This window comes from Staurois parvus, unplaced genomic scaffold (assembly GCF_062004578.1).
Source record: "Staurois parvus isolate SC_StPar_1 unplaced genomic scaffold, SC_StPar_1.0 ptg000229l, whole genome shotgun sequence".
In the NCBI taxonomy this organism is placed as follows: Eukaryota; Metazoa; Chordata; class Amphibia; order Anura; family Ranidae; genus Staurois; species Staurois parvus.
In genome coordinates, this window is record NW_028318025.1 from 6,586,011 (window position 1) to 6,599,336 (window position 13,326).

Here is a 13,326-nt window from a genome sequence, read left to right on the forward strand (position 1 = left end):
AACATATTGTGTTGTACAAAAGGTATAAACAGGTTAACACAATGACAGGTAATATAACCAATAAGCCTCTAAATGAGCATAGTCAAGACATAAAAGCTTATACATCACAGGAGTGTAGGCAGGTGCAGTCTGTTTTCTCCACTGTAGGTAGAGCCGAGCGGTACTGCAGCCCGGAAAGGAAGTCAAGGGAAACCTGGTTTCTCTATGGTTTTGTGGGTCATGGAGCAACATTCCAGTTGGGACTTGGGTCAACAGGGCCTTTATCAGTACCTTCCCCCCCGGCACGCACTTTGTGAAGTGGGTTGCGTAGGGAGAGAGACCCTGATAGTCTGTTAGGGAAAGTGATTAGCAGCAGGGAAAGGTTCCTGATAAGTAGGGACATGCTAAGGATTCACTATCCTCAAGGAAACCTCCCCTTTTTGGGACTGAACCAGCAAGGCTGCACTTCACCCTCTGAAACAGATGATGCATCTCTTCCCGCTGCATCTCTGCCTTTAACTGAATTGTGAGTGTTTTCCCCAAGCTTCATTCTCCTGCTGGGATGTTTGTATTTGGCATTCTCCTCAGTACAAGTTCCAAGTTTTTTTGCAACCGACTCAGTGTCTTTACTGCCGTCACACCTCCACACCCTATGTATGTAAAACTTTCCTGTGTAGCCTATAATGTTGGTGCATATGACAAGACTACTGTACATAAGGAAGTTTCAGTGACCGTCATGCAGAGAGCAATGAGGTCTACAAAACACAAAAGCAGAAGGGAAATGGGGTGCAGAACAGAAGAGGCAAGAGGGCAACAAAGTTATGGGGTCCCAGTGGGTCTATTATCCAGCTCAACGTAGTATTAAACCCAAAGCCAAAAATGTATTATATTGCAGCTTATCAATCATCAGTTGTGGTGGCTGCATTTGCTTTCTTTTTTAGGCTTTTCTCCCTCTGTTTTCACCTGATGATCTGGCCAGTAACAAGCCTATTAGAGTTATTAGAGTGCCCCTACTCTGGATGAAGGAGCACAGGGGGCACCTTTGGACAGCAGTATTATCAGGCTGGAGGAAAAGGATATAAATAAACTAACAAATTGAAGCCAAACTCCATATTTTATAGGGAGGTACAGCAAACATTTTTTTCCTTTTGCGATAAAGGTTTTAAATAAAAAATAGCTGATCATTATAAACACCCCTGCCAGTGTTAAATGGATTGTCTCATCTCTGTAACCTATACATTCTGCTGGAGAGCTTGTTCTTTTGAAAAACAACAGACTTACTGGCCAAATCACTGGATGAAAATCAAAGAAAGAAAGACTAAAAAAGATTGGTAAGTTGCAATATAATCATATTTTTCTTTTGGGTTTAGTACCACTTTAATTCCTTTGCTGTATTTCTTTGTGCCATATGTCTGTGTTAGGGGAGACATACAAGGCAATCACATTTTTAATCACTGGTTATGATATGAAAACATTTTTTAATATTGTGTTTAAAGATTTTGCTTAACATTAACAGTTAATCTCCTATACAGTATAGGAACATGCCTGAAGAAATAATTGTCTCCGGCATTTTATTATTCCACTCCACTCAAATTCTGAAGTTCATTATTTTTGATGATAAAAGGAGACGTTGCTAGGTTTTTGAGGGCAATAGAGTCCAGGTACCTAGTCTTGGGCCTCAGTTAGTGCTCAGTGCTTTTCCTGGATTGGTGCTTATATTCATTAGGTTGACTTCTATTACTTCTACTAGTCAAATGGTTTGGGTTACTGTATTTCACCCATTCTTGCTTTCTGTGCTGTTCATTCTCTTTTAAGGTATTTTTATAGTGAAATTTCAAATGTGGCATGGCAACTGTAAATTTTAGGGAGTTGTAGGGAGCACACGTGTGGGACCATGGATTTGAAGTGGGTTATAGTGGCAGTGATTTCTAACAGTCAGTGCTGGGTTTATAAGAGTGGAAAAGGGGCAATTGCCCCAGACTCCCTGTCAGAAGGGGTCTCTTCTATGCAAAAACATAATAGTTAAACAGTTTCTTTTAATAGAATTTGTCTTGGGCAGCAATATTTTGTTTGCAATCATTAGTAAACGTTTTTGCTCTTGTATATTGTATATTTAACCAAGTTTAGGTGGCTCGGTAGTGTAGCAATCGTGCACACAGAGATGGACACGGTCATCCATTTTGCTCCAAATCCTCCATCTTGTATCTCTCTCTCCCTTTTCCCTCATCCCCCCTCTCTCTCTGGTGAGTGATACCTGGTCCCTGGATGTTGAGTTCAAAAAAGCATCAAGGCCCAGCGGGAGAGCTCATGGCTATAAACCCCAATTAGCCTGGCCCCCAGATGTCTGCGAGACTCTGCTTGGAGAAGGATCATAAAACCATAAACCAGTCCTTCGCTGAGCCTCAAAGACATTCCAGATAAGCCATAAAGCAGACATCACATTCAACATCCATTTTCCCCTATGATTACATATCCTGGACTATGAAAGACGTACATAAAAACCGGGCATATATTCAGATTGGTCTCATTAATACAAGTCGTCTGATATATTACATCCCCTAGCTGGCATCAACAGGAGAGCAGAAAATGATATCTTCTTAACCATCCCAGCAGGTATGTCATATTTCATGTCTAGACGTTCAGCAGATGATTTTGCGTTTTAATCTACTAGTGGCAAGGCTGCTAAATGCACCAAGAGTAAGTTATGAACCAGGACATCATCTGAGAGGGTTTTTGGTTCTAGCTTGGGTCTCCACCCCAACACCCCTCCACAAATGAGGCGATTGGTTCTCTGCTGTAAGGAGACACCTTGCTGAGTACCTAGAAAAAGGCTGTTATGCTTGGAGTTAAGCTAAGCTGAGTTGAGCTAAGTTGCAGAAATCTCCCTTTTAACATCAGGAACCAACTTTGGGAGATAAGGCGCCCTTCTGCTCTGAAACTTGATCTGCGTAAACCAGGACGTTTGGCTAGTACTTTACCTCCCTAAATTCCTTTCTGTTATCTCTTTGCTGTGTTATTGCTCTCTGTATATTTATATATACAGTATATATATTGTGTACATCTTTTTCTGTAAATATTTTTATTGGACCCTTTTGACCTTTTAGTAATAAATCTTACTTTCTGAAAGTGTTGAACTGTTTCTAAAGCTCTTTAATGCAAACTAAGAACCCCTGTCTCTGAAGAGCGCTACTGTGTGTGTTTAAACCTCTGTATAACCTGCCTACAGTGACAGTGGTATACAGACGATTATTCAACCATCATAGTGTTATTGCTGATATTGCCGAGTTTCTTCTTTCTCTGTACAAAAAAGGAGATGGTGGAAGTGTGAAAGGTTAAATGCTAATTAACCTGACCCAGTAACAATCGCTCCCAGGCTGCAAGTACACAGATTGTGGTCCATTAGCTGGAAAATCTTTGTGCAGAGTGCAGCTGAGCATGGCATTGTTACTCACGTGACAGCGCGGTTTTAGATTGGCTAGTCCTTCGGTCACGAGTTTGGTGAGAAGAGCTGGGGTCTGACGCCATGATCGTCCCAGGTAGAACCACACACTGTCTGTAGGACCAGGCACAGTGCCTACATCCTTAAGGAAAGTAGTTTTCAATTGCATGTGTGTATGTCAAACATTTTTAAAGAGTATGACTGTTATTGATAAAATAAAGCAATTCTATTCTGTTAAACTCTGTTATTAAATCTACTAATCTACTTAGAGTTTTGTTGGCATTTTACATGTAAACATGTATTTACTTTATATATAGAGTATAACTCATTAAAAATGGTCTGGTCCAATGCCATGCTATAAATAATCTTTGATATGTAAGTTTGGTGATTTTTCTTGTATTGTAATTGTTGAGTAGAAGGAGCACCAAACCTGAACTGCCATAAATCCTCCAAGGTCTAAATAAGGTCCATCTAGCAGTTTTATATAATTTGCAGCCATCCTGCAAGGAAGCTACGAAGTATCAATGAACCCAAATAGTTTTGCAAGGAAGAAACATTCCTCATGATTATTCTGTAATTCTGATCAGCAGCCGCTGAATAGTTTCTTTGATTTTCTAGATACCTTTGCAGAAGATCAGGCTACGTTTAGGGATCCATTAAAGGGTTAGTTCAGCTTTACCAAAAAACTGTCTATGCAGCTAAGGGGTGTTTGTAGATAAAAGTTGGATAATGTCCTTGCTATAGGTGTAGGCCGTTTACATACCTTCTGAAGCCTGACTGAAAAACTAAGGCATCATCTCACCCTGCCTTGTTGCTAGAATGTTGCTAAGAGAATCTCAGCTGTTTCTGTTCACTTCCACCACACAGGAGAGAGCTCTTCCCCTGATTCATACCCCCTCACATGTGCTTTCTTTTTGTCTACCGCAGTAGCTCTGAGCTTACCGTTTGAGAGCTTGCTCTTCTCATGCTGGGGGTGAACAGTAATAGCTAGAAATCTCTTAGCAATGCCCTAGTAACAAGGCAGAATGGGGTGATGACATCTCTGAAAGTTTTCCACTCAGGCTTTGGGAGGTACAAAAAAGGCTTACACCTATAGCAAGGGCATTATTCAACTTTAGTAAAAGCTGCACAATTTGTTTTTTATCAACAGACACCCCTTATCTGCATAGGCAGTTTCTTTTGTAAAATGTGAACTCTGTCTTTAAAGTAAGAAAGTCATTCGAGGGGATTAATAAAACATGTTTTTTTCAGCTGCATATAATAGAGTGCCGATAGGATGGGGTTGTTTTAGTTTACTGTCATTGTGCTGCCCATGCTAACTGCAGATATCCATGGTCCACTGTGTATATATGTGTTTGTATATGTAAATATAAGCTAGGAGAAGTGGTATCATTGTATCAGTACTTAATCCACGATACAACGTATTACTTGGTGCTCCACAGAATATTAATAATGTAGCAACAGGTATTGTAAGCACTCAAAGGGCTTTCACAGGTGAACAAGGAGGGCCATATAATAGCTCTATTGCACCAACATTACAGAGAGTCGCAACTCATCTTTCTATATATTTGTAGGTATGTGTGTGTATATGTATGTATATATATATATATATATATATATATATATATGTGTATATATATATATATATATATACATATATATTTAAAGCTGCAGAACACTTTCTTGCAGCTCAAGGTAAGCTTCTAACTGTTGACTGGAAGATTTTGTCTTCTGAATATAATTACATTTCATGCAATAGCTAGTGTGGCTGGAACCTAGCCAAAAAGGATATTGGATTTATTTACTTCAGATATTTATTGAACTCTGAATTGGGTAGTGATAATTTTATTTCTACAGTATAAAGAAATACATTTTGTACACTTGTTTGGCCAAACAAGCTCGCTAAATCAGCTCGATTCCGTATACTCACATTCAAGGTGGATGGGGAAATCTTCCCAACTGAGCTTTTGTATTCTGACTTCCCCACCATCAGAATACACTGATCAGCACTGCTGGCTGTAGCCTGAGACACTGATCAAACAGGGAAAACCCAACAGGGTGGCTGTACAGAAGATCGATTTCTGAACAACCAGCCTGTCCGCATATGGATTGAAATTCAGCTGGTTCCCGCTGAACTGGCTGAAATTGAAACCATGTATGGCCAGGTTTAAGCAAGTCTGAGAGCAGCAAGAGCAGATTTTTTTTTTTCGGAACAAACTCAGGAAATGCTAAAATAGTTCACCCTGGCATTCATTGTCTACACATGGCTTCCCTACTACAGTTAATATTTCTAGTTGTCAAAATTCTTATCTTCTAAGTCAGCCTTTCTCAACTTTTTCAACATGGAGGAACCCTTGAAAAAACATTCCGGTCTCAGGGAACCCCTGCTAAAAGTTACTATATCTACAACTCATAATACATTAGTGTGATGGTCATTGTTCTCAGTGAAGAATGCCCCTTACACTTGTGGTCACTGGGAAGAATTACCCCCTTATAGATAGCTAAAAAGATCAATGTTGTCAATGAGAACTTATCAGAGAGGCAGAAACTGCTCATTGCTGAAGGAACATCTACACCCTGTTCCAAATTATTAAGCAAATTCTATTTATTGTCACAAAGATTAAATATTTTGTTTTCAGTTTAACTCATCAATGGCATTGTGTCTCAGGGCTCTTTTGATCACTGAAAACAATCTCAGACACCTGTGATAATTAGATTGGCAGGTGAGCCCAATTTAAGGAAAAACTACTAAAGGAGGGTGTTCCACATTATTAAGCAGAGCACCATTTTCAAGCATTATGGGGAAGAAAAAGGATCTCTCTGCTGCCGAAGAGAGTGAAATAGTTCAATGCCTTGGACGAGGTATGAAAACATTAGATATTTCACGAAAACTTAAGCGTGATCATCGCACTATTAAGAGATTTGTGGCTGATTCAGAGCATGGATGGGTTTGTGCAGATAAAGGCACATTGAGAAAGATTTCTGCCAGATCCATGCATCGGATCAAAAGAGCAGCTACTAAAATACCATTACATAGCAGCAAACAGATATATGAAGCTGCTGGTGCCTCTGGAGTCCCATGGACATCAAGGTGTAGAGTCCTTCAGAGTCTTGCAACTGTGCATAAACCTTCTATTCGGCCACCACTAACCAATGCTCACAAGCAGAAACAGCTGCATTGGGCAGAAAAATACATGAAGACTACTTTTCAAACAGTCCTGTTCACTGATGAGTGCCGTGCAACCCTGGATGGTCCAGATGGATGGAGTAGTGGACGGCCACCCTCTTCCAACAAGGCTGCAACGTCAGCAAGGCGGTGGTGGAGTCATGTTTTGGGCCGGAATCATGGGAACAGAGCTGATCGGCCCCTTTAGGGTCCCCGAAGGTGTAAAGATGACCTCTGCAAAGTATGTGGAGTTTATGACTGACCACTTTCTTCCCTGGTACAGAAGGAAGAACTATGCTTTCCGTAATAAAATCATCTTCATGCATGACAATGCACCATCTCATGCTGCAAAGAATACCTCTGCATCAATGGCTGCTATGGGGATAAAAGGAGAGAATGTCATGGTGTGGCCTCCATCCTCCCCTGACCTCAATCTGATTGACAACCTTTGGAGCATCCTCAAGCAAAAGATCTATGAGGGTGAGAGGCAGTTTACATCCAAACAGCAGCTCTGGGAGGCTATTCTGACATCTTGCAAACAAATCAAGCAGAAACTGTCCAAAAGCTCACAAGTTCAATGGATGCAAGACTTGTGAAGCTGCTATCAAATAAGGGGTCCTATGTTAAAATGTAATGTGACCTGTTAAAATGTTTAAAAAGTTAAAATGTTGTTAAAAGTTTGATTGAAATAGCTTTTGATTTCAGTAAATATGCTGCAAACACAACAAATGACAATTTTCAGTTCTTTACAACCTATAAAATGTTTTGAAACTTACTGTGCGTAATAATTTGGAACAGTGCATTGTACGTTTTTTATGTTTAAAACAAATACTGTTATCATTAGGAGGTTTGTTCAATAAAATTTGAATTGCTCTCTTAATAGTTGATAACATGAGAAATATGCTGACTGTTATTTACATCAATTATTTAGGTAAATGAGAAAAATATAATTTGCATAATAATTTGGAACAGGGTGGTAGTAACCCCTGAAGGAACCTAAGTTGAGAAACCCTGTTCTAAGTAGTCCTGTATCTGAGTCTGCAACAAAAACTAGTCTATGTATTAACAGTTCAAGTGTCAACATTTTTTTCTAGATTGCAATATGAATTTTTCTTATTTCTCAGGTTGCTTTTTAACCATTAGCCGCCCGGCCAATGGCCGTTTGGCGGCTTCAGATGTGCCTCTTCATTCCGGGTGCACGCCATTTGGCGTGCTCCCGCACATGCGCTGTTTGCGGTAATGCAGAGCGGCGCAGCAGCGGGATCTGTCACGGGCCGTGCACCTCGGACACGGCCGATGACAGATCCAAGTACCGGCTCCCGTTGCTGGTACCATGTGACCTGCTGTGACCAATCACAGCAGGTCACAGTTGTATACAATGGATGGCTTCATTCATGATGCCATCCATTGTATACTAGTGCCTAGCTGTGAATGGTCACAGCTAATCACATGCACATGTCATGTGATTAGCTGTGACCAAATCACAGCTAAGCACAAAAAAGAAAAAAAAAAAGCTGAATGAATCGATTTCATTCAGGTAAATGCTTGCTTATAGCAAAGTAATTCTTGGCTATAAGCAAATTGTGTAAAAAAAAAAAAAAATACTGATCACTTCCCCAAAGTAGTACAGTGTTACTATGGTAACATTGTACTACTTTGGTCATAGTAAAATATGAAAAATTTTTAAAAAAAAAAATTAAAAAAAATGTAATAAAAAATTAAATATAAAAACAAAATTAAAAAAAATTAAAAAAAATATATATATATATTTTTTTTTCATACTGTCACCAGTCAGTGTCCCTGTTAACCGCCATGCCAGTTATATGATGACGCTGTACTGCACTGGTGACAGTATGTAAAAAAAAAAATAGTGAAAATAATTTTTTTAATTTTTTCATTTTCCGAAAAATTATGACATAAAAATACAACTTCAAAAAACTCGCCATGCCTCTTATGAAGTACGTCGGACTGTCTACTCTGCAAAAAATGGTCATTTGTGGGATATCTGTACTGTTCTGACATTCTTGGACCTCAAGAATTAGATTGGCTGTCAGTACTTCAGGATTGATCAATATTCAGATCTATACCATAGTTTGTGAACTCTATAACTTTCCTACAAACTAAAAAATACATCCTAATTTGGGTTATTTTCACCAAAGACATGTAGCAGAATACATCTCGGCCTAAATTTATGAAGAACAATTATTTATTTGAAAACTTTTATAACAGAAACAAAGAAAAATGTGTTTTTTTTCAAAATTTTTGGTCTTTTTTTGTTAATTTAGCAAAAAATAAAAACCCCAGCGGTGATTAAATACCACCAAAAGAAAGCTCTAGTTGTGTGAAGAAAATGATAAAATTTTAGTTTGGGTACAGTGTTGTATGACCGCGCAATTGTCATTCAAAGTGTGAGAGCGCTGAAACCTGAAAAATGGCCTGGACAGGAAGGTGTAAAATTGCATGGTATTGAAATGGTTAAACTGCTCACACAACAGGTATTTGAATTGCAAGATATATTATGAAGTTAGCATATAACCAAAATGTATAATGCAACAAACAAGTCCCTGTCGCATTTTTCTCTTCATTATTTTGTTCAGTGTGCCTTTCCTATGCAATGCTGGCGTGTTCAGGGTTTATAATTTCTCTGTATTTTGTTTCAACAGAGGGAAGACTGTTTTTGACACTTGCCCCCACATTTCTATACATGCTTATCACTGGTACCCGCAGCAAATCAATAGACATAGGTTTGATGGGAAGAGCGGAGATACAATCCAACTCCCTGAAAGACTGTTGACGGTTTTTCCAGAGAATGCTACTTCAGAAGGAAGCTGCAGATTTGTGCAGTTTATTGAGTACAGCAGCCAGCAGTGGTTCCTTACAGGAGGGGAAGAAAGTGCTTTAAATAACAAGGTAATTTAGAGCATTACATAAGAAAAGCGTGCTCTCCTTTCTCTGTGAAGCCTTCAAGCTTTAATCGCTTCTCCCCAGCAGAATCTAGCAATGCTTTGCTTGTTTATTTTTACTCTCAGGCGAGATTCATTGCGTTCTTCCTGGAATGGAGATACAATTAACTTTACCGGTTTCAGTAGAGTAATTGGTTACAAGTGATATTTATAGTGATGTGCTTAACTGTTTAAATGTAGTTGTTTGGATGAGCCTGTCTGTAATCACAGATGGGAAGATATTAAAAATTTGGATTTTTTTTTCTATGAAGAATTAGAGAACTCCACCCATGACTGAAAATTCAGTATTGTTGGCAACAGTAAAAACTGTCACATTGCTTTTATTTATCCCAACTGTTCCTGTGACAGTATCTCTCATGCTGAACCATTGGCGGTACAGCCTTTCTGTTCAGAATCATGCCAGATATGGGGTCACTACTCCTCCTGATTTCTATAGAGATTCTAATGATTACATTAAAGGCAGGGTAGTGACTCCTGTGTCCCTCTAAAACTGCCTTTCTCAAATGTTTTACCCCAGAGCAACTATTGAAATAATTTTCAGGTCCTGCTTAAAATGGATCTTCACCCTTTAAATAAATATTCCTCCTCTCCAACCCTCGCCCTGCTCCACTACATAGATATCTTTTTTATCGAACATGCCCACATCCTCCCTTCTTGCCCAGACGAATGACGTGCCACTTGCTTGGTGCCTCCTGGAATATGTAGTCACATATCCCAGGAGGCATAGTCTTCCATTCATAAAAGCAAGAGGGGGATAGGCCTAGTGTTATGACATCACAGAAGATCATGGCAGGGTGAGACACAAGTGATGGCAGAAGAGAAGTGGATCTCAGCAGGTTGGGAGGGGGGGGGGGGTTGTGAATTGTGCACAACCCAGCATCAGGTAAGCAGGGACTAAACAAAATAAATGGGGGGAGCTGAAATTCCTCATTAAGCCAATTAATTGGGCATGAGTGGGAAAAAATGCTCCTTGCATCGTCAGACAGTGAGAAGAATGCCTCAATACAGACTGCTAAAAAGATCATTGGTGTTATTTAGCTGGCTATTCCAAGTGATGTTGGCCCCATACCTAAGCAAGCACCATTAAATGGGAAGTCAGTCACAGCTCAAGGAAAACCTAGTAACTTCTGGAGGAACCCTGGTCAAGAACTTGGCAGAATAGCATGGGATCAGCAGAAGTAGATGAGAGCACGAACAGTTAATATAATTATTGTTGTAGTTTATTTTACTTTTAACTAAAATGTGGGAAACTCATTTAAATGGTTGGAAGTATATGGAAGATGCCACCCACTTTTGGACTTAGGTGGGTTCCAAAGTATGTGCTGTGTCACCTGACTTGAGAGTCAAAAAGCTACTTAGGTGAGAATGCTTCAATAGCTCTGTTTCTGTAGTGGATATTTTATCTAAAAATGTTTTTTTATCTAAAAAATTAAATCACTATTCTACGGTATAGCACTAACACTTCCTAAACGAAAATAAATAAGGGCTAGTTCACACCATGGAAACGCAGCCCAGATGCATTCTGGATGCATTTCTGCATGTGCTTTTTTGACCTGTTTTTGGTGTGTTCCGGTTCTTTTTTTCTCTCTCTTTTTCTTCAATTTAAATAGGGACACTTGTGTTCCAGTGCATTTTTGTTGCATTTTACTGTTCTACTTTTTTATGCAGCACACTGGAACTTCAAGCACTGATGTTAACTAAGACATTGACAACCAGAACTTACTTTCTGTGCATTTTGGATGCAGAAAAAAAGCACACTGAAATGCATGTAGTGTGAACTAGCCCTAAAAAAGCAATAGGAATATACTGTAAATTAAATCTCCTATGGTCAGTTCTAAAATCCCCACTGGCTGTGGTTGTATTCTGCCGCAGAAAGTCACCTTTTGGCATGTAACAAAATTTTTCTCTCAAGAGAATTTCCATAATGATCCAAACACTTTTCATAACCAAAAGTCAACCAAAAGTTGTAAGCCTACTGTGAAAATTATTGTTTTGTGCTTGGATCGATTGGGTGCGCCAAATGGAAATTACGGAAAGCACTTCCTCTCAACCAAAATGAAGCTGCAATTACTTTTTTGAGTGATTTTTGCTAGATAGACCGGAATTTTTAGATTCTATATCTCATTTTCATCCTTGATGCAGTGCTGATACATTAGGATTGAAATAGTGTTAAAAATGATTGATTTGCGTTTAAATACATTGTTATGTGCTTCATTTACAAAATATTGTAATGTTTAGTTATCAATACATGTATAGCTTGCATTAGAGGAACTCAAAATTAAAATAAGACACAATAACTAAACTAATAGTTGGAATCAACCAGAATGTACCGGTTTACATGTCATGATCTACAAATCTGTTTGGTCAGTTTTGGGATCTACACACCCCTGCTACACTGCCTTTGTCTATCTTTAGCATCTCTGGCAGTTGTGAGAGGTTCCTCTTACAGACCTCTAGTCACTATTCCTTGCAGTGAAATTGAGTTTGGCAGGAGGAACCAATGATAACTGTGGAGTACTAAGGAGATCAATACCCCCTGAAATATTGGTTCCCTAACAACTTCTGGGGGAGATTGGGGCATTGGCAGTGAGAAGGTGTGTATTTGCAGTCTACTCTTACAGGTGTATCTTTGCTGAACATTTGCATAGTGACATGTTAGTGGGTACAGTATGTTTTCTCCACTGTAGGTAGCTCTCAACTAGAGTGGTATTGCAGCTGGAGAGGAAGTCAGTAAAAACCTATGATTTCCTGGAGCAGCATTCTGGCCGGCTACACTGCTTTCAGGTGACCCTGGCAGCCATTTTGGGTCAAACATGTGTTGCCCCCATGTTTTGGCATGCTTTTTTGGCATGTGAAGTGGCTAGTGTAGGGAGAGCTCACCTGTCTGCCAGGGACATCACTAGTGGTAGGGAAAGGTTCCAGAGGAGTAAAGAAAGAGTAGGAACTATGCCTACACTTCTGCAAGCTCCCTCTGGGATTGGACTGGCCGCACTGCACTCCACCTCCCTTGACAAGCACTCTCTTTAGCTCGGGCCTACCACCACTGACTCTCTGCTGCATTGACATTGAGTTCGTGGATGGGCTTTTTACGCCACCAGGGTGTTGTATTTGTCTGTAAGTTGTTCAGTACGCCATTTACTGCACTTTGGGTGTCAGTTTGATTTTTGCTGCCGCACCACACAGCACCTTCTCCAGACATGGTCACTCTAACTGGACATTGTTTACAAAAAAAAAGAAAAACCAAACAAATGCCATGATTATTGTTAAAATATACAGTTGTGCTCAAAATAATAGCAGTGTGTTGAAAAAAGTGAATAAAGCTCAAAATCCTTCTAATAGCTTTTATTTCCATACACACAAATGCATTGGGAACACTACACATTCTATTCCAAATCAAAACATAAAGAAAAATATATCAAATTTGTGTTGTTCCTCTAAAAAAATTGAAGAAAAGTGAATATTAGACTGTTCAAAAAAATAGCAGTGTTTGTATTCTTCTTTACAAACTCAAACATTCACTATATAAACTGAAAAATGTTTGAAGATTTTGCTTTCCTTTGAATCACTTAATTAATATTTAGTTGTATAACCACTGTTTCTGAGAACTGCTGTACATCTGTGTTGCATGGAGTCAACCAACTTCTGGCACCTGTGAACAGGTATTCCAGTCCAGGATGAATGGACTACATTCCACAGTTCTTCTCTATTTCTTGGTTTTGCCTCAGAAACTTCATTTTTTATGTCACCCCACAAGTTTTCTATTGGATTAAGATCAGTTG

At 39.3% G+C, this 13,326-nt stretch overlaps 1 protein-coding gene across 1 annotated transcript in view; it reads left to right on the top strand.

The window, feature by feature from the left end:
• ADGRV1 (adhesion G protein-coupled receptor V1) overlaps positions 1-13,326 on the top strand; it is a 500,140-nt gene that overhangs the window by 306,445 nt on the left and 180,369 nt on the right. Inside the window, exon 82 of the mRNA XM_089679659.1 lies at positions 9,248-9,494. Within this exon, the coding sequence (XP_089535785.1) occupies positions 9,248-9,494 (247 nt within the window). The remainder of the gene's footprint in view (positions 1-9,247; positions 9,495-13,326) is intronic.